Source organism: Bombus impatiens, unplaced genomic scaffold (assembly GCF_000188095.3).
Source record: "Bombus impatiens unplaced genomic scaffold, BIMP_2.2 scf_1055, whole genome shotgun sequence".
Taxonomy (NCBI): domain Eukaryota; kingdom Metazoa; phylum Arthropoda; class Insecta; order Hymenoptera; family Apidae; genus Bombus; species Bombus impatiens.
In genome coordinates, this window is record NT_177474.1 from 64,086 (window position 1) to 86,622 (window position 22,537).

General features: G+C 40.1%; 1 protein-coding gene across 4 annotated transcripts in view; it reads right to left on the minus strand.

The window, feature by feature from the left end:
• Positions 1–1,533: 1,533 nt before the first annotated feature.
• LOC100741874 (potassium voltage-gated channel protein Shaw) overlaps positions 1,534–22,537 on the minus strand; it is a 34,371-nt gene continuing 13,367 nt past the window's right edge. Inside the window, exons 2-6 of one of the 4 annotated variants that reach the window (XM_033323449.1) lie at positions 16,271–16,649; positions 7,934–8,128; positions 4,502–5,148; positions 2,789–3,183; positions 1,534–1,685 (exon numbers count right to left, since the gene is read on the minus strand). In XM_033323449.1, the coding sequence (XP_033179340.1) occupies positions 1,621–1,685; positions 2,789–3,183; positions 4,502–5,148; positions 7,934–8,128; positions 16,271–16,597 (1,629 nt within the window). In that variant the 5' untranslated portion in view covers positions 16,598–16,649 and the 3' untranslated portion in view covers positions 1,534–1,620. Of the gene's footprint in view, positions 1,696–2,788; positions 3,184–4,501; positions 5,149–7,933; positions 8,129–16,270; positions 16,650–22,537 lie in introns of all 4 variants that reach the window. The other 3 variants (XM_033323451.1, XM_033323450.1, XM_033323452.1) reach the window with 3 other exon arrangements.

Consider the following 22,537-nt stretch of genomic DNA (forward strand, 5'->3'; position numbering starts at 1 on the left):
TGGAACGCCCTTCATTATCACTTTCCACGCAAGTACTTCGTTCTTGGCAATTTCACGAGCATTTCGATCTTACGATTCGAAAACCGTACGCTGCTTGTTTTTGCGTCAAACGTAATTAGAAACGATTCGTAATTGAAACGTAAGATTGCACATGCTGTAGGTAAAACGTTAATTCGACTGATACGTTCCTTATCGGAGATGCATAGAAGCCAAATTAGTCAATTTTGTCGCGGTCTATTTTCGTTTGAAAAGTCAAGCAATAATTATATATTCTCGGGGTACAATTAAGTTATTTTCAGATAGTATAGTTAGTCAGTTTACTCTTCAGGGTGGCTCGTTTGTTAGTGGTATCCGTGCTACGTTAATGCGATATAGTTCGTGAAATATTTGTAACAAAATTGAAACGTATAATGTTTGTATAATTTCATGTAACATCCACGAGTTTGTGTTTTAACCACGATACCTATTATGCATACTAAACAGATCGTTAACGTTTCATAAATTTCACTTAGTAGAAATAAAATAGGGCGAAATGAAATTTACCATCTTCTAATTCGGTTGAATTATATCGACAAAGTTCTCGTTTTCTTCTCTTCCATCGTGTATTATATAATGCGTGTCTACGTTTATAAAAACACAGAGATTATTTACTTATCTAGTCGTTTCGAGCTTCGTACGAATTTACAAAGCTTCCGAAGAAGAAGAAAACAAGCAGCTTGGTATATTTGCCAGAAATATTCTCTTCTACACGACGACTGTTCGTACCTCAAGAAAATATCTCTGGAAATTTCAAAAATTCCTCTTTCCAACGCATTAGTCAAACACATTCTCTCGTGCTGTACACGTTTTAAGTTATATATATATATTATATATATATATAATTAAAGGTAAAGTAGTATAAAAATATATAAATAAAATATGTATTTAAATATATCGTAATAAATTATAAATTACATACTATAAATATAACGTGATAAATATACTTGTTTTACACGAATATGTCTATAAATTTATAAAGTTGAAAAGTTATAAAGATAAATTACGTCAAATACTTCTCCTATCATAAACATCAGCAAAAAATTCACCAGACCTCAAGCTCTAATAAAACTCGAATAAAGAAGAACAGGACACTTCCAGTTTTACATTCTCCTGCTAACCTTTCGAGCGCAACCCTCGTTCACCGAATTTCGAGAGATTTATCATCCATTAAGATCCCAATGATCGCCTGTAAGCCACCAACAAGCCAGAATTTCACAGCCAAAATTTCTCCCAACCCCTGCTACACACGTATGCTCGTACACACATACGTATACGTGTGCTGGAACGAACAAAAACGAAAAGAAGCCAGGACAGCTGTAATAATCCACGCATGGTCGCAGTGAAAGGCGTCGCAAGTGGTTGCGGTAAAAATCCGACGTTTCACCCGCAGCGATCTAATATTCCCTTATAGACCATGCAATCTTGATACCCGTCTTGAGCTCGTTCCTCCGGCAATCTTTCCCCTCCGTCCCCGGCTCTCTTTCTCTCCCTCACCGTTTTTCCCGTTCGGCTCGGTAGGTCGTCCCGACGCCCCGGTTGAGTGCGCCTCGGCAGTGGTGGAGAGTGGCGTTGGTTTCAGCTTTAACCCAAACCTCCGGCTGTCTTGGTCCCGTTGGTCCGCAGGTTAGAGTTCCTCCGGTCCTCCTCTGGAACCCACCGTACAAGAAGAACAGGAAAACAAAGACACTACAGACCTTCCCGCTCGGGCGACAATTACAGCTAAAATTGTCTTGCGTCTTGGCCAAGACCACTGTTTAAACCCTCGCTTTTTCCCCCTTTTTCTACCTTTGTTCTTTCTTTCCTTCTTTTCGCGTTCCCTTTGTACACCAGCAGCAGCCTTTGTGCATGATAATTGCTGGACATACACGCGGCTTCTTCCTAGAAATACTCGGCTCAACGGAGTAAGAAATGTAGGTTTGGCGAACGCTGCGAGTGCACCTGTGATGCGGTTTAAGACTCGTTTCAGGTGCTTGGGAAAGATTGTAGGTAGTTTGGAGGAGGTGTGTCGGTGGCTTTTACTGGAGGTTTTGCGGGCCGTACGAAGGAGAACGTTGTTTTCATGTACGTAGATACGTATAGGATTGCGTGCAGATAAGCTAAATATATGTACGTATACAAATAAACGTGTCTGTGGAAAGGAACTGTTAAAACTTTTAACGACTTTGTCTGTACCTATATATTTTGTCAAACCACTGACAAGAAACCACTATCGTAGTATCTTTCTACGCTCTGTGTTCCGTAGTATTCTTCGTTCTAAACGCGAAACGGTATATATGCAAAAGAAAGGATAGAAAAATTGTTGATCAACGAAGAGTAGGTAAACTTGCATCTATATCGGAATGCTACTCGTCGCTCGAACCTACGATGTCATTTTCCTCCCATAAAAACGCGAGTGGGCGATGGAAAACGTTACGATAGTGCCTTTGAAATCCGTCAATAGTCGACTAGTACAATAGCGTTGTTGCATTCGTCGTATTGGATTGTCGCGGGGATTCTGTTTTTACGAAGATAGGATATCTTACTCTACGCTGGCAAGCACTTGTCGCCTTTTATGTCGTTTCCATAGATTTGTATTAGTAACTAACCAGTACTCCTAATAATACGATAAGAAATCCGTACATTTTATCTTGACAACGAAATATAGTGGACAGTGGAAACGGAGTAAAATACGTTTCTACGCGGACTTACGCGAAAACGACAAACCTAATCCTCGAGAAACACGTGTCGCGATCAAGCATGGAGAACTTACCTGTTTTCGTGGCGAACGAAACATCCTTTGGATGATTGGTCTTGATAGCGTTCATCCGTCTGTTCTGAGGTCCCATGCCGCCAGTGCAGCCGACCCCGGGCGTCTGTCCAAGGCCAGGGGCTAGAGCACCGGATCCCGATGTAGGTCCACCCGACTGCATGTGCTGTTGGGTGCATCCCGGTGGCCCCATAGTGCCTGCAACCCCGGCCGCTCCCAACGGCGCACCCAGAGTCCGTACTCTCGGCTGTTCGACCGGAATTACACGGCGTCTCTTCTTCGGTAGCTTGGCTCGCGCCTGCGTGTGACTGTAATACATCGCAAAGTTGCTGACGATCACGGGCACCGGCAGGGCGATCGTGAGGACACCGGCAAGGGCGCACAGCGCGCCGACGAACCCAGCAGCAGCCTTTGTGCATGATAATTGCTGGACATACACGCGGCTTCTTCCTAGAAATACTCGGCTCAACGGAGTAAGAAATGTAGGTTTGGCGAACGCTGCGAGTGCACCTGTGATGCGGTTTAAGACTCGTTTCAGGTGCTTGGGAAAGATTGTAGGTAGTTTGGAGGAGGTGTGTCGGTGGCTTTTACTGGAGGTTTTGCGGGCCGTACGAAGGAGAACGTTGTTTTCATGTACGTAGATACGTATAGGATTGCGTGCAGATAAGCTAAATATATGTACGTATACAAATAAACGTGTCTGTGGAAAGGAACTGTTAAAACTTTTAACGACTTTGTCTGTACCTATATATTTTGTCAAACCACTGACAAGAAACCACTATCGTAGTATCTTTCTACGCTCTGTGTTCCGTAGTATTCTTCGTTCTAAACGCGAAACGGTATATATGCAAAAGAAAGGATAGAAAAATTGTTGATCAACGAAGAGTAGGTAAACTTGCATCTATATCGGAATGCTACTCGTCGCTCGAACCTACGATGTCATTTTCCTCCCATAAAAACGCGAGTGGGCGATGGAAAACGTTACGATAGTGCCTTTGAAATCCGTCAATAGTCGACTAGTACAATAGCGTTGTTGCATTCGTCGTATTGGATTGTCGCGGGGATTCTGTTTTTACGAAGATAGGATATCTTACTCTACGCTGGCAAGCACTTGTCGCCTTTTATGTCGTTTCCATAGATTTGTATTAGTAACTAACCAGTACTCCTAATAATACGATAAGAAATCCGTACATTTTATCTTGACAACGAAATATAGTGGACAGTGGAAACGGAGTAAAATACGTTTCTACGCGGACTTACGCGAAAACGACAAACCTAATCCTCGAGAAACACGTGTCGCGATCAAGCATGGAGAACTTACCTGTTTTCGTGGCGAACGAAACATCCTTTGGATGATTGGTCTTGATAGCGTTCATCCGTCTGTTCTGAGGTCCCATGCCGCCAGTGCAGCCGACCCCGGGCGTCTGTCCAAGGCCAGGGGCTAGAGCACCGGATCCCGATGTAGGTCCACCCGACTGCATGTGCTGTTGGGTGCATCCCGGTGGCCCCATAGTGCCTGCAACCCCGGCCGCTCCCAACGGCGCACCCAGAGTCCGTACTCTCGGCTGTTCGACCGGAATTACACGGCGTCTCTTCTTCGGTAGCTTGGCTCGCGCCTGCGTGTGACTGTAATACATCGCAAAGTTGCTGACGATCACGGGCACCGGCAGGGCGATCGTGAGGACACCGGCAAGGGCGCACAGCGCGCCGACGAACATCCCTATGTAGGTTTTCGGCACCATGTCCCCGTAACCGACGGTGGTCATCGTGACCAGAGCCCACCACAATCCCAATGGTATGCTCTTGAAATCATTCTTCGGATTGTACTGGGTACGTTCCGCGTAATAGACCAAACTGGCGAAGATCACGATGCCAAGGACCAAGAAGAAGACCAACAAGGTCAATTCTTTGGCGGATGCGCGGAACGTCTGGATGAGAATCTTCAGGCCGGACGAATGACGGGTTAGCTTGAACAGTCTCATGATACGTATGATGCTCAAGAACTCGAGTATATCGGCGTTCTCCAGATGCGAGGCGAAACGCTGTAGCCCCAGGTCGATGTAGAAACTGACGGTAGCTACCATGTCGATCACGTTGACCGAGCTCTTGATGAACACGCACCGGTTCGGGCTCGCGGTAATCCGTATTAGAAACTCGAGAGTAAACCAGGCGTTGCACACGCACTCGATGTAGAAAAAGAAGTCGTGAGCGTTCGTATGCGTTTTATCCACCGCCCAGGAGCTGCCGTTCCCCGTGTTCACCGATCGGTTCACGATCACCGGCACGCGCATGTCCGGATGCGTCTTCAGGCAGAACGACAAGATCGAGATGCAGATGAACAGGACCGAGACTATGCTGATCACCTGTGGAGCATTTCGAATAATTTGATTAGAGGTGGATTGATCGTCAGGTTCGAGTTTGCATTGTGTTAGAGAATTGCTCGAGACATTTATCATCGTATCAAAATTTCTTCTCGTAGACGGTCGTAACAAACGCATCATCCATATCATACTACGATCAAAGATATAATTGAAAATACCCACTTCTCTAGGGTATTCCAAACAGAACCCTAAAACTAAACGCAAACACTTCCAACAAATTGATCGGCGATAAAAGGATAAAGAAACGAAGAGTCGAGGGCGTGATTCGAATCCCTGCTATCGCTCGCGAAGAAGATATCAACGTATGACTAAAGTTTCAGAATTGCTTTTCATTATGAGCGTCAGAACGTGGACAATGTTAGACGAAAATCTGAATAGGCCATAAAATGTCTGGAGGGATCGCGTCGAACCATGAAACTGAGATTATCGCGGAGATCGCCTAGAGGAGTACTAACGCACGACTAACTTTTATAGAAAATCCTGTTACCGTGGTTCCACCGTGTTTTGTTCCTTGTAACGACGTTAAAAGTTACGCGCTGTTGCGTGATCAGTACGTTCTTACCTCTACGATCGATTTTCTTCGGCAACAGCTTTTAACGTCGCTACGGAACAAGTAGTTACGCTAACCTTCGATACGAACGAGAATTTACGTCGATGACTCTTTTTTGAATGTGGCCGATATTAACGGAGGCTATAGACGATCCATTCTGTCACGCAGCGATTTAACGCGTTGGTGATACACGAACATTAGAGTTACTCTACAAAATGTCTGAAAATTTGACTGGTTAATCATAATTAAACGAAAAAAAAGACAATCTATACTCGTGTTAAATAAAATTCCTATCGGAGATAATAACAAGCTGGATAAATTATCGCACGATTCATTTTATGCTACCTTTGTGTTTCTTTGTACGACGTAATGCTACGTATTGTGATCTAAAATAATCACCGTGTTCCTGAGAAACGAACTGAGAAAGGTATTGTAATAATTTCACGTCAACTTCACGTGGACAGGATAATAGAATTGGAGGCGAAAGACGATAATAGTTGAAAGGGATCGTACAGAGAACACAGGTAAGACGAGATGAAACGAAAATAAAGCCGGGAGAAAAGTAATATGAAAAGTAAATTCCAACTACCAATTCCTGGATGTACTTTAATCGCTTCTTTGCCGTTCAGTTAGTTCCTCTTTTTATCATAAATAATTTCGATAACCGACGGAGCGAGAGATATCCTTGAGAATATCCTGCGACGATGACGCGCACTAGAAAGATCGTGAATTATTATTAACTTTGATTGAAAGTTTTACGGTTATAGAATTTCAGCACAACGTACAAATTCACAATTTTTCTACAGCCAATTGTCATTTCGCCGCTCGATTTAATTACTTGTCTTTATTAACAACGAAAGAACAAAGATCAAGGATGCCTTTAGCCGAAACGGAAAACGTTTATTGAGATCTTTCTTTTCCATTCCGTGAATACTATCTGGTCTTACAATTGCGAAGCCGGAATCCAACCTGTACAGAAATTTTATTCCTTTTGGATCATGAATCGCGTATTGGAAACCCGATAGAAGTTTATTATCGTGTACAACTTTTTCATTGAACGTAAACCTGTTTACAGCGGAGTTCTGTCGTTTTGACAGCATCGTACGACGGTTGAAAGTTTTCAGTTTGATCCACTTCTTCGTTTTCTCGCTCTTTGTCATAAACAGCAACAGGGGGAAAATAAATGAAAAGCTGTTTTTACGATGAAACTTTCAGAAGACGTAACAATGTGCCACTGCTTTATTAACCACGTTTAGCTACTTGAGCGTTTCACGAGAATTAAGATACGTGTTTCTTCGTAGTAGTTCTCTTATTCCTAGTTTTATAAATCGCCTGTGAATATTTAAACAGATTTTATTACGATTTTTATTTAACACGAATGACATATGGCGTAGACATTTGTGCAAAAAGACGTTTCATTATAATAAAGCAACAATTTTTATACAAAATATAACGGAGTCGACTGTTTGATACATGATAGAAAATAATGGCTAGCTTCTGCTATAAATTTTAACCTTATTTATAGTTCGTTGTTGTGTATATTTTACGAACTACGTTTCTTGGTTAACCACGAGCAAAGTGTGTTTAAACTTCTTACCCCGAAGTTTCTGTCAAACAAGTTGCCGTCAAACTTTTGACAGCTACCTAACATAATAACAGGACCTGACAAAACCAGTTCCTTTTTCCTTTTCTTCGTGTATTTACATACTAAAACTCGCGCTTAATAACAAATCTTCGTTTCAATCTGAAATTCGATAACAAATAAAATATTTAAATCCTATTTGTTCTTTGAAACGAGAACAAGATCGAAACGGGTGTATAAACTAGAACACCGTAACACGGTTAGCCCTTAACTGCAAGCTTTAACACCTTTTTCGATGGCACCGAACGCTTTTAATGTAACATTTAATCAATTAATTGCTTTCACTTGGAAATTTAAAGCTACATTGAAAACGCATTGATTACTATCTCTACGTTATGTATCGATGTTATTAAAATTACGTATTATCCGAAATATCGATATACCGTACGTTTACACATTGCAACATGTTTATCTAATACGATTAAAGTCGTTAAAGTTTAATTCCAGCGCTAACTAAAATTCTGTTCCAATCGGTGTAGTTCTATCGTATTGTCCATCTTGTCTAGAGAAAACAAATGTATACACATGAAAAATATACAAAATATACAAAATATACAAAATACAAATATACGAACCTTGGCTGCCAGCGAGGAGTAGGGTTCGTCGAACAGCGACCACATCTGGGGCTTGAGCTTTTGCCACCACGTGAGAGTGCCCTCGTAATATGCCTCCTCGAAACCGAACTTCCTTGCCAGTTCCTCGTCGGTCGGCTTCTCGGTATCGAGGTCCAACCTGTCGAGGACTGTCAGCGTTTCCTGCGTGTCCCGATGCTAGAAGAGCGGGTCGGGGTGGAAGAGAGGAAGGATGCAACAACGATCGTTATTCGTACCTGCGAAACTCTCTCGTTCTCTCGAAGGTGCGTATTTTTTTTTTTTTTTTTTTCGTGCTTTTCCTCGGGACACACATAAAAAAGCGCGTGCAAAGCGTACGTGAATGTCCACATATCGAAAGAAGAAAGTCATTCCAAATTTCAGCTACGACTAAATTCTAGCTGGTTTCGAAACTCACGATCACACCGTATGTTACATCTCGTTATTTCTATTTTACGTTATTCCTGTTGCTATTATGTTCTCGTCCGTAATTCGTATTATGCGTGGCTGGAAAGTTGCATGTTTCGAATACCGAAAATTGTAATTAGAAATACTAATAGGTGAACGGTTATCGGAGAGGAAGCGACAGGAGAAAGAATGCCGCACAGTCAGAAATAAGGTTTGCAGCCCAGAACTTAAATCGACTACGGCATTATTGTTCTATCTGGCATAGACGTGTCTCGACTGTCCCAAACAATACATCCAAACAATCTATTTGTAGATATATGACAAGTTTGGCCAATGGCGAAAATACGTGTGCCCTATTTTTCACGTCACGTCACGTCACGTCACGGACGGTAGTCCCATTCCAGTAGAAACCAATCAGGCCGACGTTCCTTTCGCTAGCGAAGTTTCCAGCCACGGAATATGCATGTATCTCATGGCGGTGAAAAGGACCGACGAAAGCATCGTGGTCTCGAGTTACCCCACGTGGCGCATTTGTTCTGGCTGCCACGTGAAATTGCCGGTTTCATAGGGTAAATGACACTGCGCTCTGACTTCTCGCGGCTCTCCGAGTATTCTTCGGCACGCTTCCAACCAACCCACCGGTTTCCTGGATTCCTTTGTGCGAAGGAGTCCCTGGACGATTTCGCGTAGCTCTGAATCATCGTGTTATTATACGGCCGTGTGTTTCTTTATTGGGCGGCGACGACTCGAGGGACGAACTCGACACTCGGAGACAATGGAGAGATGATTCTTATAAAGTATCGTTTGTTCGAGCTTTCGCTTTCTTATTGCTAATTTGATGCCCTGCTTTTGTTCGCCAACAGATTGGGGGAGTACAGATCATTTTGCGGAATTGGTTGTATATAACGTGCAGGATTTTGCCGAAAGAAAACGAGGGAATTATGACCGAGGTTGTTGAATGAATATACGAGGCTTTTATTAGATTTATCATTGACCTTTTCGGTGCTGGGTACTCTAGGCACGATCCTATCAACGACGATATTCGTTACGATCGTTGATACAGGATAGACTGTGGATGTTTCTGCGAATTCATACGCGTTTTACCCTCTTTCGGACCAACGATGCTTTCTCTTCGACCAGACCCTGATGAAACAAGATCGCTTCGAAACCAGCATCGTCTTTACAGGCATTATACAGCATTCGCTCTCACATCGAAGTCACTTGCGTTTCGTCTAATTCCTAGAAATTCACGATACCGTATTTTATTGCTGATAAAATGAAATATCTCTTTGCTCTATAAAGGGTGAATACGTCAATCTATAAACTGCTCTTTTGTTCCGGTATTTTTTCTTAATTCGATTCTCATTTGATGCGATGACGATGACGATCCAACCTCAATAGAGCAACTAGCCTGCGACTATAGCAAATTCTTCCAGAAATTGGACGTATAACAAATGCAAGTAACAATGCGCGATCGAAGCACGAGAATTAAACTCGTCCAATTCCCTTGCTTCGAATTTCCATACGCAAACATTCATTGTAGCTCACAACTAGCAGCACATTTGAATGATAGGGGGAGGATTTCCCAAGGGGACACATGATTTCATCAGTTTCCTCTTTCACCTGGCGGATCATCGGTCCACGCTCCTATTACCGGCTGATAAACAAACTGTCAAAACGGGTCGTCCCCTAATCAGAATCTTTTTTAATTACGAAATTCGAAATTAATAGAGACGAATGAATTCCAGTCAGGCTGCTTTTAACTCTTGCAAATGAGAATGCTACCGATTCTTAATTTAAACAGAAACGAAGATAAGGGACAAGTAAAGAATTACGCTCGAAAGATCGACGATCCGACCTCGGTCAACGGGTTAAGGATTGCCCGGATCGACGCAAAATACTCGAAGTTGCCAAGTTTACGCGTGTGATCGCATCGAAGCGCGAACTTTCACGCTCATCCATCGTTTAGCATACAGGCGTCGTATTAGCAAAAATTTCCTGTGCGAGCAAACTCGGAAGCTGCTATCGTTTGTTACACCGTCACGAAGAAGCTTTTCGTCATTTTATTACGAGTATTTCGCGTTGATTATGGGAATCCTTCGCAATTCGATAAATCAAGGGACGAGATTAACTTGGACCAGGCAAATAGAGTTGCACGAGCCATGTTTCACCGCATCGTTCAATGAACTCGCCCATTGGGATTCGCACCTTCGTCTCATGATTAATCCTAATCACCGGGAAATTCGATGCCGCTTTTTTCGGCCGGCCTCGTTTCGTCGGGTTCCAACGGGAATTCGATTATAATCGCTGCTCGTTTGCACGCCGCGGTTATCGACGAGATTGTTTACGTTAATTGAGCGGAACCGATCGACGTTCTAATCGGAACCGACCTCGCCTGTCTTTTTTTCGAATCGTCCAGTCAACGACTTTAGCGATAGATTCGAGTGATCTTGTGTTATTTATGTTAGTTATATTTGCGAGCATTCGAAACTAACTACTACTACTACTCTTTGTCTACTCTTGGTCTACTCTTTGAATATGAATTAAATTGCTTGCTTTACGAACGTAGATTTCTTGGCTATCTTTATTCGATTTCATAGTTTCGAGGATGGACGACATTGGAAATTTTACTCGTTTAAAAGTTCAGAGATTGTAGCTTTTACCGATCCTAATTTTTGCTTTGAGATTTACCGTACGATACTGTACTAAACAATTTCAATTAAACTTTGGTTAATCTGACACGTACATTTGTTTGTATAATTCTTTATATATTAATTTGAAACACCGTGCACGAAAAAGCCAATAATTTGTCGGTTGTTATACTTGTTTTTGCGTCAAAACGGCTTTGCGGCTTCGCGAATTTGAACTGTTCCCTGCAGCGGAAGCGCGTTGGCGGCTAATTCCATCGTAACGAAAGGATTAAACTTCTGGATTAAATTCATTAATTCTAACAACTTCTTCCGATATTCTGATACTCGTTTAAAATTCGAAACGTTTTAATGTAAAAGTAATCTAAAAAACTGTAGCAGGAATTTCTTCGTGGAAACAGAAGACGCAACGCAAAAGCTTCTTATTTACAATAGCTGCGTGGATTCGTTCTATGGCCTTAATCGCACGAAGCACGAAGATCGATAAATTCGTTTCACAGTTTCCCATTAAGTTTTCCATAATTCACGTTTCATTTCTGTTCTCGGTTTTACGAGTTACGACCGTATCGGATTACTGCTTGGCAACAAAGAAATTATCGTCTGAACGGATATTATTCGGTCTTCATCGGTATTTACGCGCCTCTTTCGCGGATCACTAGAAATTTCTGAATTAATTGGGAAATCTCACGGGCGCCGGATGTTTACACCGCAAAACTGAAATCAATCGGTCAAGAAGATTTCATATTCTAACCATGGAATGGTTAAACGTTCAATCGTTTCTCAAATATTGATATCATAAATTATGGTAAGAACAGATTCAATGGATGATAACAGCTCGTAAGATGCAAACTCTACGACAGCTTTTCGTACATGCAGAGCAACCCGAGGCAAGTAGGGAGAAAACACCGGATAACGGAATAATCGAATTGGCAAACACGGACGTGCAATTCCAGGAATATTTCTGAGGTACCATTACTACTTTGAAGCTAATTGGACGCTGATTGACAATTTGGATAATGTACAATGTACGAGAGACTCGTGGAATGGTATGCTACGATTGTGGCGAGCAGCATTTGAATATTACTGCAGGCTTGTCGTTACTGGATTTTGGCGAATGCGATATATCAGAACCGGAAACCGTGAAGGACGTATATACACGACCCCGATTAGAAGACGATATAGGGTACGCGATCGTGCAGTTAATCGACTAGAAACGCCCCTGTCGACATCGAAAATCCCTTTAGACGATCATTAAAATCGCCCACGACGTGTTCGTAAATTTTCGAACTCTGTTCTATCGCTTTTATACTCGCGATAGTCGCGAATTTTCACGTTGCAGAAAAGGACCTTATACTTATATAGTTACGTATTTTTGTATTTCATGTTAAAAAAATAATTAAATTAAAAAAATTAAAAAATTAAAAAAGTTAAAAAAATTAAAAAAATTAAAAAAATTAAAAAAATTAATTAAACAAATTTTTTTTATCAAAACTTTCTTTTCTCTATGGCTCCGAAGAATACAACTCTTTAAGCGCAAATATGTTAAAGAAAACGTGTCAGCGATTACATGGTAGTACAGCCTCGCTTGATTGTGGTGTTCGTTAACGATTGATTTTAACGTTGATTAATAATCTAACATTTATCGTATGTAACTTATTTTTGATTAATTTCTAGAATTATTATCGACTCATAGGCTGCTACACGTCCACTGATATCAGGCATTTTGCACACGTGTGTTTGAAACGTCGCAACAGCCAGCTAAGAAGATCAGTTAGGTTTTTAAATATTTACGAAACAATGGAAAACTACGAGTAATTCGCCAGAGTTACACAGCATTCTTCGCTAAATTATCTTCTCGGATCTAATCTCGAGATTCACCGAATCTTGCCCCCGCAGCGCAGTAGATCTACGGAACGCGTTTCAAATTTTCATAGAGACTCCCGCGATATTCTTCCGTTTCCAATAAAAATCCATTCTCTTGGTCTCTTCTGCGCTATAATTTAATAGGTAACAATACAAAAATGGCTACACGTTTCCGTTATACAATCAGCTTGGTTACGAACGACGAATTTGCAAGTTTTCTACTGTAAAATTTAAAAACAATTCTTGGCAAAGCTAATGTTTCGCTCTTTCAGAGTACCCTAACTGATATTTGAAATTTAGACATTGTTAGTAACTTTTAGATCGGGTCACGGTTCTAATATCCCTCCAAAACTTGATATTTGTACTTGTACTTTCATCAGAAATCGCGAAATAATGGAAACTGTTCCCGAGGATTGTCAATATTGTACGAACATTAACGACGCTTACGTTTCGACAACCATTTACAAATGAATTCCATTACTCTAATTAAATAATAAATTTATCCGGCGCACACATAAAGGTAACACTGTTTACGTACGTGTCGTATTACGAATGATGAGATTTTATCGTATTCGTAGCGACTCACAGATAATATCTTAATCTTCTATTGTCACGACAGCTGCATGTGCACACTCGTACTATAATGTGGTCGCCATGATTTATGGCCATGTGTGATGAAAATAATAATGTGCATATTATACGAATTATGTTTACTACTGTTGTTTTAACTACTTTATTTAAAAAACCACTATTTTAAGACACTATCTGAACGTGAGAATTTTATTCACAGATACCTGTTCGAATCGGTAGCTTTTTCAATATTTCAATAATTGGAAGACTCTATAAAAACAAAAAAAGGATACATGTGCATCTTTTTCCAGAAATGAAATACATACGCTAACAGCCAAAAGTTTACACTTATTTGTAGTAATTACTCCACATATAAATTACTGCTTCCAATTTTTCTATCGGTAGTGTAATATCAACTCCTAACGTCCGATTCTTTCTCCCTTTGTTAACATTTATTTGCCTCGTTGCCCTGATACCTTCGAGAAACCTTCCACTCCATTATTTCGAAAAAAAGATCTACTGCCCATGAAACAAATAGCCATATCAATTCCAGTGAAATATTCAGTGCCTCGGAAAAATCGCACCTTGTTACTTTATTTATATCCACCGTCACAAATCAATGGCGTTTAATCAAACCCCAAAGATGTCCTTTGCCCTGCGTTCTATAGGCGCCTCCACATAAATCTCTCGTTTCCCCTCATCTTTTTCTCCCGATACCCAACGACCAACACGGGTCGAATATGGTCAAAGCTGCAAATGGTCACCGTTTGGTCCAGACGTCGTAAATGGGTCAAGATGGATAATCTCACGGGATAAGGTTTGGGGACACTCAATGAACGAAGTCGAGGAGAAAGTAAGTTACTTCATAGTATAAATCGAAAGTGAAACGAAGGGTGAGAGGTAAGAAAAAGAGGAACGACGACGAAACGGTTTCATTCAGAGAGGAAGAGAATAAATTTGTAATACTTCGGTCCATCGGTGAAGAAGTAAGATTCGCGAAGTTCAATGGTATGAAAACGAAAAAGAATATTTCAGATTTGCTGCAATTGTGATAATCGAGTTACTATTCTTTGGAAACTTGCCCGACTGCTTACTTTTACGTTTCTCCTACTTTTTTCGCAAAAAAAAGAATGAAAGAAGAGAGAGAGAGAGAGAGGGAGGAAAAAATAGTACGACTTACGAAAAAGTAAAGTGATACGATAAATTCAATTTTGTTTCACAGTCGCATCGTATAATACAATTAATTACGTTTTGCCATGAGTCTGATATCGGTGTCACACGTTAATAGCGAGACGAAGGAAACAAAATGCAATTTATTCGATCGGTTCGTTTCATTTCCATACAACGATCGGTACGCATCGGTATTTCGTAGACCGGAAGAACGAAATTTTTACAGATTTTTCCTAGCTTTCGATTTTCTTTCGTACTTGCATCTTACGAATGTGCACGACAATGGATGCATCAATTCGCTCGCCTCGTACACGGTGTGCTAGTTTCCGCGAATCGATAATTGTGCGTGTACCGTAGAATTTAAAACGGAGAAAGGAACGAGAAGAATGTAAAAAACATGTAAGCGGGTCGAATCCATGTTAAATTTATCGTTTGGTAACATATTACAACGTTTCTGAGTAGATTAATTTCTGAATAATTTCCAAGGATGATTTTAAAATAATATTATTTGGTATTTTGTCTGGCTCGTAAAATTGTCGGAATGTTAAAGCGAACGAATTTCATCAGCAAATTAATACGATTGTCATTGATATTCGTAAAATCGATAGATATACACTGGTGAAATTGTGGAACAACGAATGGTGAAAAAATTTACAAATGGGACATCGCGATTCCATCGATGGAAATGATTCTTTTTTCATTATAAAAGTAGGAATTTTTCGATTCGACTGTCTCGTTGTTTTGCTGAATCAGTTGACCGAAATAACGACCACAGAGAGGAATAATTCATTATTTTATCTGTGTACGCGATTTGTCGCCTCCTTTAATATTGTTAAGGGTATTAAATTAAATTCATCCGACAAATGGCGAATATTTAGAATCGTGTAAACGAAAATTTACACGATCGTGGTTCTGTGTCTAATTCTCGATTAAACGAGCGATAATACGATAAAACGAATAGGATACACGTCGATTATATTATACAAATTGCATTATACGAGCGGTGATTTTCTATGTACTGGTGTATGTACACTATTAATTAACGAACGATAGTATTATTAATGATTAAATAAAATCGATGACACTTGTGTCACATCGTTTGCGTAGTGCAATGCTTCGTATTTGCGATTATAGATCTAGATTGAATATAAAACGATATTATAAACAGACGTAACAAACACATTCCCATTATGTCGTAAAAAAATCAGTATTTACTAGTGTGATTGCGGATGCAGATTAAGCGATCATATTTCTATACTATCTCCTATGTTTAAGCACGTAGACAAGGAATAATATTTATAGTCAAACGATAATTACACGTGCTTTTAAATTACTTAATTCTATCGAGAATAATCTAACCGCAACAAATCAAGTCACTCGATATCAACGTAGAGTCAAATTTACGTAAACTCAAAAAACTTCTAATGGACGAGTAGAACTGTATCTAACGTAATCTAACAATTCCCAATTTTAACTCCGTAGATACGCTGACTCTTCGTCAACGACGACGATACGTCTTAAACTCGAACGCGTATTTGAAAAATCGCGATCTCTCGTCCCTTAATCTTGCACCCGCGATCGATAAAACCGCATCTACGAATAGCTAAGTGAACACGACAAAGAAAACTGAAAGCTGGATAGATGTGCGCCGATGCTTATATACCTGGGTATATGTCATCCAACAACATGGTTCCACCTGATTGGAGTCGAGTCCCCAGAAGTCGAGTTCCTCCTCGAACAACGGTCCGCACACATCGGTCGGATAGTGGAGCTTCCCTGTGCGATAGTAATTGAGCACTTGGGCGAAGACCCCCGGATGCCTGTCGAAGAAGTATTCGTTGAGGATCGGGTCGTAGTTACCGAGAGCCTCGGTCAACTTTGACAGCCTGGTCGCGGGGATCTTCTTCAGGGTCGCCTTGTACGTCTCGTGCCGGATACCGCCCACGTTCAGGATCACGCGGTTTTCCGAATCCGTGTTCAGGATACTCATTTTGATCGCGGCTCTGCTATCGCCGGTTCCGACTCAGAGAAACCCACACGGCCTGCAATGAGAAATGAAAACACGATGATGGCGACACGTTGACGTTGATGGAACTGTTGTCGGTGCTAAGAGGGTGGAATATTCAGCCACGAGCCTGGAATTCCTCGCGTCACGCAATAGGGCGCCAGTTTGCGGGTTCCCATGGCTTATCGATTCACGTCTGTCAAGAGACCATAAGTCTGTGACAGCCTGGCAAAGTCCATCCCTCATAGTCGTCTTTGCTTTCCTTCGCCTTTCACCAAACCTTATAAACTAGTTCAATTCCGATCGTAAGTTGTACAGGAACGTAATTATCTATATCGTTAAACTATCGTAATAAGAAAAAAAGAAAATAGTCTTTGAAAGAATTGCCGTCATTAAGTTGTTCAATCGCTGAAGCAGACTTACAAGATAAGCATCCGTCGTTGACTAACGCAAGAGGACAAGCAAGATCTCTCCAATCTAAGACTGTTTGCCGGTAGCCTCAAAATCTTTTACCTATCGAGTTATGTACATCCTTGAACATATATATCTTGTCTCTCGAGAGCCCTTCAGCGTTTCTTTCAATTCCATTCCCCTTTCGTTTATATAGGCTTGCGTCTATCTGCTACCTTACAGTCAGTTATTCAGATCTTTGATACTGTTCGATGTCCGACAACTTGATGGATCTTTGTTTGCATTTTTAACATATTGACAATAGAAGGAATTTCATATTTCGTGTACCGCTGTTTGTTTTAACGTGATACCATAGCGGAGAACTAAAATAGTTCAAGTACCGCTTGCTATGATATTTCATAAGATTGAGTATTATTATTTCTTAGACAAATGAAAAGATCTTCTACTTCGCATTTCGTTCCATCTATTTTGACACTAGAAACGACCCGCTGTCAAACGGCGAACGTCATTTCACTCTGATTACAAGAGTCGAAAGGAATTCAATGAAAGAACTATCTGTTTTCGATGCACTCGATCAAATACTAAAATGATAGAAACGTTGCTGACATTCCCCATTTTCACTGGAAACGAATCCAGAAGGCACTTGTGTAAGGTTCGATGTCCCCATTCTCCGTGTAAGCCGATTTCCGCGTGAATCGTTGCCAAGAGTCATCGAAATGGCACAATCGAATGCCACTTGCGATGACGATGCCTAATCCAAGAGATTGGAATCGTGATTCTATCGCAAGAAGCTGGTGAGCTAGAGAATTTTGTTGAATTTAAACGTCCTAGGTTATCGTTTTACCTTATTTCCGATGTTATTGCGTAAACTTTAGTTTTAAAAAATTCTAAATTTTACTGCATATTTTTCACTATCGGAAAAAGCTTATAGTCGGTAATACACGGTAAGAGCGTATGCTATATGCAAAAATAAGTCGTGAAAAGAGGAAGGATCTTTCTTCCTGCAGCCTTCGTACTCGAAAAAATCGAGTTTGAAAAATCTGCAATTAACGCTCTTCCCATGGAACGCGTTTATGTCTCGATTTTTTCGAAAACGAAGTATTAAACGGAACAAATCTTCTTCTACATTTTTACAAGCATCTTTACACGTAGAGTAGATGTTCTCACGTAATTCGTTTCAAAATATTTGAGTTACTAATTGTTGTAGAGCCACCCCAAATTGGTTAAAAGTTCGAACAATATCTTTTATTCGATTAGAAGCTCGTAGACGTTTTTGAAGATAAGAATGTGTATTTTCACGTTGGTATTTTTTTGTTAATTAAGTATTTTAATTAGAGTTTCGAAAATTACTTCCTTCGACAGGTACTTACTACTTGTCAATAATGAACGACGTATGACAAACTTCCAAGAGCTTCTAAAAGACAACTGTGTAAAAGACAAGTTCTAAATGCAACTGTTGGGTAATTTGAGACGTATACAGGATGCATTAGCATTTTAATATAAATATCTAATTTCTAAATTGTATTTAGGAGGAACGATATTTCATACGCATCAACTTAATATACAAGATTTTATCTACTGTACGCACAAGATGAAATAATTTGTAGCTGCAATCTTCTATACGACCTTTCCTCCGAGATAGCCGTGGTATTTCCACGAAAATAACTATCATTTTTCATTCACGCGTTTCAAGAGAAGTTCAACCTGCTATGAAAAGCGCTATTACAAGAATTGCCTATAGACACACGCCACCTTCGTTATGTCAAGATACACAAGCTCAGCCTTTTCGACGGCCCTTTAAAAAGAACGAAGGCGAGCAAATTTCTCTTTTGATTTTCAATTTTCCCACGCGAACCACGTTTCTCGAAACGCTTCTCGCCAAAACGCTTGAAAAAGGAAATAAGAAAATCGTACGCGTTCGGCAAATCTACGATCGTCACAAATGGGTAGAACCAGCAAAACTCTCTACCGAGTACCGCGGTATTCCGACAAACGGAACTTTGCATTTATCCCATGCTCGATTCGTACCGTTACGATATCGAACAGCAGCGTTTCTCTGTTAAATGAAAACTTTACGACACCACCAGAGAATCAACGGCAAGTCCGTACTTTTTGTCAGTTGATTTGATTTATAGGGATATCGGTCATCGATTACGCGCAATTTAATCTTCGACCCTTTGTCGAAAACTCTTCGTTGTTTCACAGAGCCGTCGAGGGTCAAGCTTTTTTCCATAGGAAGTGAATCGTAACGGGCCACGATCGACGATCGCGACGAGATTCCAACGAATTTGTCACCATTTTTCGTTACTTGCGAAAAGTCAAAGATATTTTCTCTTTGACAGAAAGTACTCCTCTTTTCACGATGAACGAGAGGCAAGTCTTTTCACACGGAGTATAGTCGTCTTGTACGACGCGATTGCTATGAATTTCTGATCATTTTTCGCGACGTTACGCCGTGCCTTGTCGATTCTAAAGGTGTTTAATGCGTGGAAAATGAAGATTCCGTCTGTCCCTTTTTTTCTTTCACTGTCTGGCTACACTTCAACCGGAATATCGATATTTCTCCTCGAATGGAACGTCGCGAAGATAGATGATTCCGTCGAAAAGCCAGCAATATGGCAAAATTGCGGACATTCTCCAAGCTGTGAGTTTCATTTTAGTAATACTCGATTCTTTACGAATGCTCCAGATTTTCTAGATTTTATTTGTATCTAATGTCTTTTATTCTTTTTTTATTCCAATAGACCATAGATTGTAGGTAAACGGATATACAGGGTGGTCCGTAATTGGTGGTACAATCGAAAATAGAGTGATTCTACGAGAGAAAATAAGCCGAAAATATGGAATAAAATCTTCTCAAACATTTTACTCTGTATTTTCGCCTAATCTTTTCTCACAGAATCAATCTGTACCCAATTGTGCCATTGGTTACGAACCACCTGGTGTATACATATTTTCTAAGTCTTATTGATAGCTTGCCGCAGATAGAAGCGGTGAAGAGTATCTATTTCAAAGTACATAGTATACTTCATCGTATTTCAATGGGAAATTCATCCAAAGGTAAAACTTTCTTAGTTGAGTTTCTGGTTTCGGTTAAGAAAGAAGAGGAGGATTATAAAATATGTTGGTGTTTGGAGAAATATCTGTGATGCAGCGTTCAGCGTTAAAGTATACTTAAATGAATCGAATTCGTCTAATATTTATATTCACCTAATATAATATTTTTAGAATCGTATTTATTCCACGTTATCACTTTATCGAGAGACAAAATCCAATAAAATCTCTCTGCAAGTTGGCCGTTTCGATTCTTTTAATTTCATAGTTTTACGACTCGTGTAACGTGTTCTTATATCCCTCCGTGACACGTCGAATTTCCCGGAAGTTTTACGGCTCGCGAATATTTTCTAATTATACGCTTTCGTGACTTCGTCATTGACGTGTGCATATTTAACAATTGCGCTTAACTGGGACAAACTAAAAATACAAACTTTTTATTCCTGCATCGTGTCCAAATCCTCATCTTCAAATGCACGTTACCTCTCTGTCTAATTTAGCACAAAAATGAGTGCAACTTGGCTGATAGCCATAGCAAAAGCGACGTGGCTATGTTCGATAGGTATCGCCGAAACTTGCATAGGAAAAGCAACAACGGGAATAAATGGGTAGAAGCTGAAACTAAGCTACGTAATCAATTTAAATATTTTATGTACAATTTTCAACGTTAACGCGAGAGGTAAAATTATCAAAACTCGTTAAAGAAAACGATACGATCGTTGTTTTATTCGATGATTTTAAACGATCATCGAACGTATTACTGACAAACGTCACGATGGAAAATCAAATGCTTTCCGAAATTATCGAAGTATTGATGTTTCGCACGGACTGTGAAACCTTCGAACTATTGTGACATTATTTGGTTTGTTAATTCTAACGCATGACAAATGGATTGATCGATGATGAAGGAGAGAATGTGCTTCAGAGCTCGTGACGTTTACCAACGACGTGATGAAGCTTCGATATAACCAATTCTGTATTTGGTTCGGTGTTTTGGATTTCCCCAATTTTTATCTTTCGCTCTTACGTTTGACACGAACGTTGACGAATAAATTGTTGAACGTGAAATATACCGTACAAGAAATTACATCGTATTTCGACGATTTTACAATAAATTAATATACGAATTGAATTTTCCAATCTTAAGAGCCCCCATTTTTTCCCCAATCCAGCGAATTCCATTGCTACTAATGTTTCGTAGTAGGAAGAGATCTCCGAGGGAGTATCAAGGTTGCTGGAATCTCCGCCGATAGCGAATTACTGTCACAGACTTGATAATACGTGACAGGATCTCTGGGAGGTTTCCATGAAACCGTATCAAAGGAGCTATTGAAGTGACATTCCAATTCCGTTCAACCGTGATTAATGTATTAACTGTCGACCGATCCGATATACGATTTCTTAAATACGTACACCTGTAGAAGAATTTTTGTAAAGAATACGATAAGAAAATGAAATGTCATTGGAACGTATTCTAATAAATACATAGATCAAATTATTAAACTCTCCAAGTTGCATATTTTTCTTCTTTCGCAAAGAGTAATTCGAAAAGCACCGCGTGTTACTTTAGTTCGCAGTTTTTCATCCTTCGGCCATGTCTAGGTCGCATCAAAAGCAATTTCCGATAGCAGCCAAAAAGCGAATCGCGTAACTCAAATTCGTTAAATGATATTTACTTTTTCTCCGCTCTCCTCTGAACTTTCGTTAGGGAAAAAGGAAAGGCCTCGCTTTAATCCAATTCCGTGCGAAACGAAGTGACGCGACGTCTGTACGTCGATTCGTTTGAAATATTTCACATCGAAAGTTGTCGCGTCGGCGTTCATTTTTATCTCAATTCGATTCCGTCGTTTCATCGAATTAAAGTTAATTGAAGTACTGTTGGGCGCAAACGATACAACCTACAGCCGTGGTAAAAGTTCGACTTTGATCCTCCAGTACGGAGCTTCTTAAACTCTGGCTTGCGTAACAGAATTACCGGATCGTGAAAATTTGTGCATCTACCGCAACGAACTACACCAGCGAAATGAAAAATGTCAATCATCTGTTACTAAAGGATCATGAAGAATTCAGCGAGTTATCAGTCGAGATAGATATGAAATAAGAGCTTTTTAAAAGATCGGTTAAATGGATTTTTACTCCGAATTAGTACAAAATTTCCAGTAATTTCTACAATGGCCCTAGACACACTTTTAACGTATTGTACTACGTATTTATCGCAAAACGAAGTCTTTATCATTCAAGATTGTATAATCATGATACAATATTAATTCTGAGAAACGCGTTATATCAAATATTCAGTCGAGATTGAATTCTTTTGCAAACTAAACGATCATATTTATCTCGTCAATACGCTTTGTTCTAGTAAATGGTAAATAAGCGATAGAATAGTAAATATAACAAAGAATTGTTTGAAATCAAACTTCTTCGATTAATTACCGATCTACGTATATAACTGGGGTC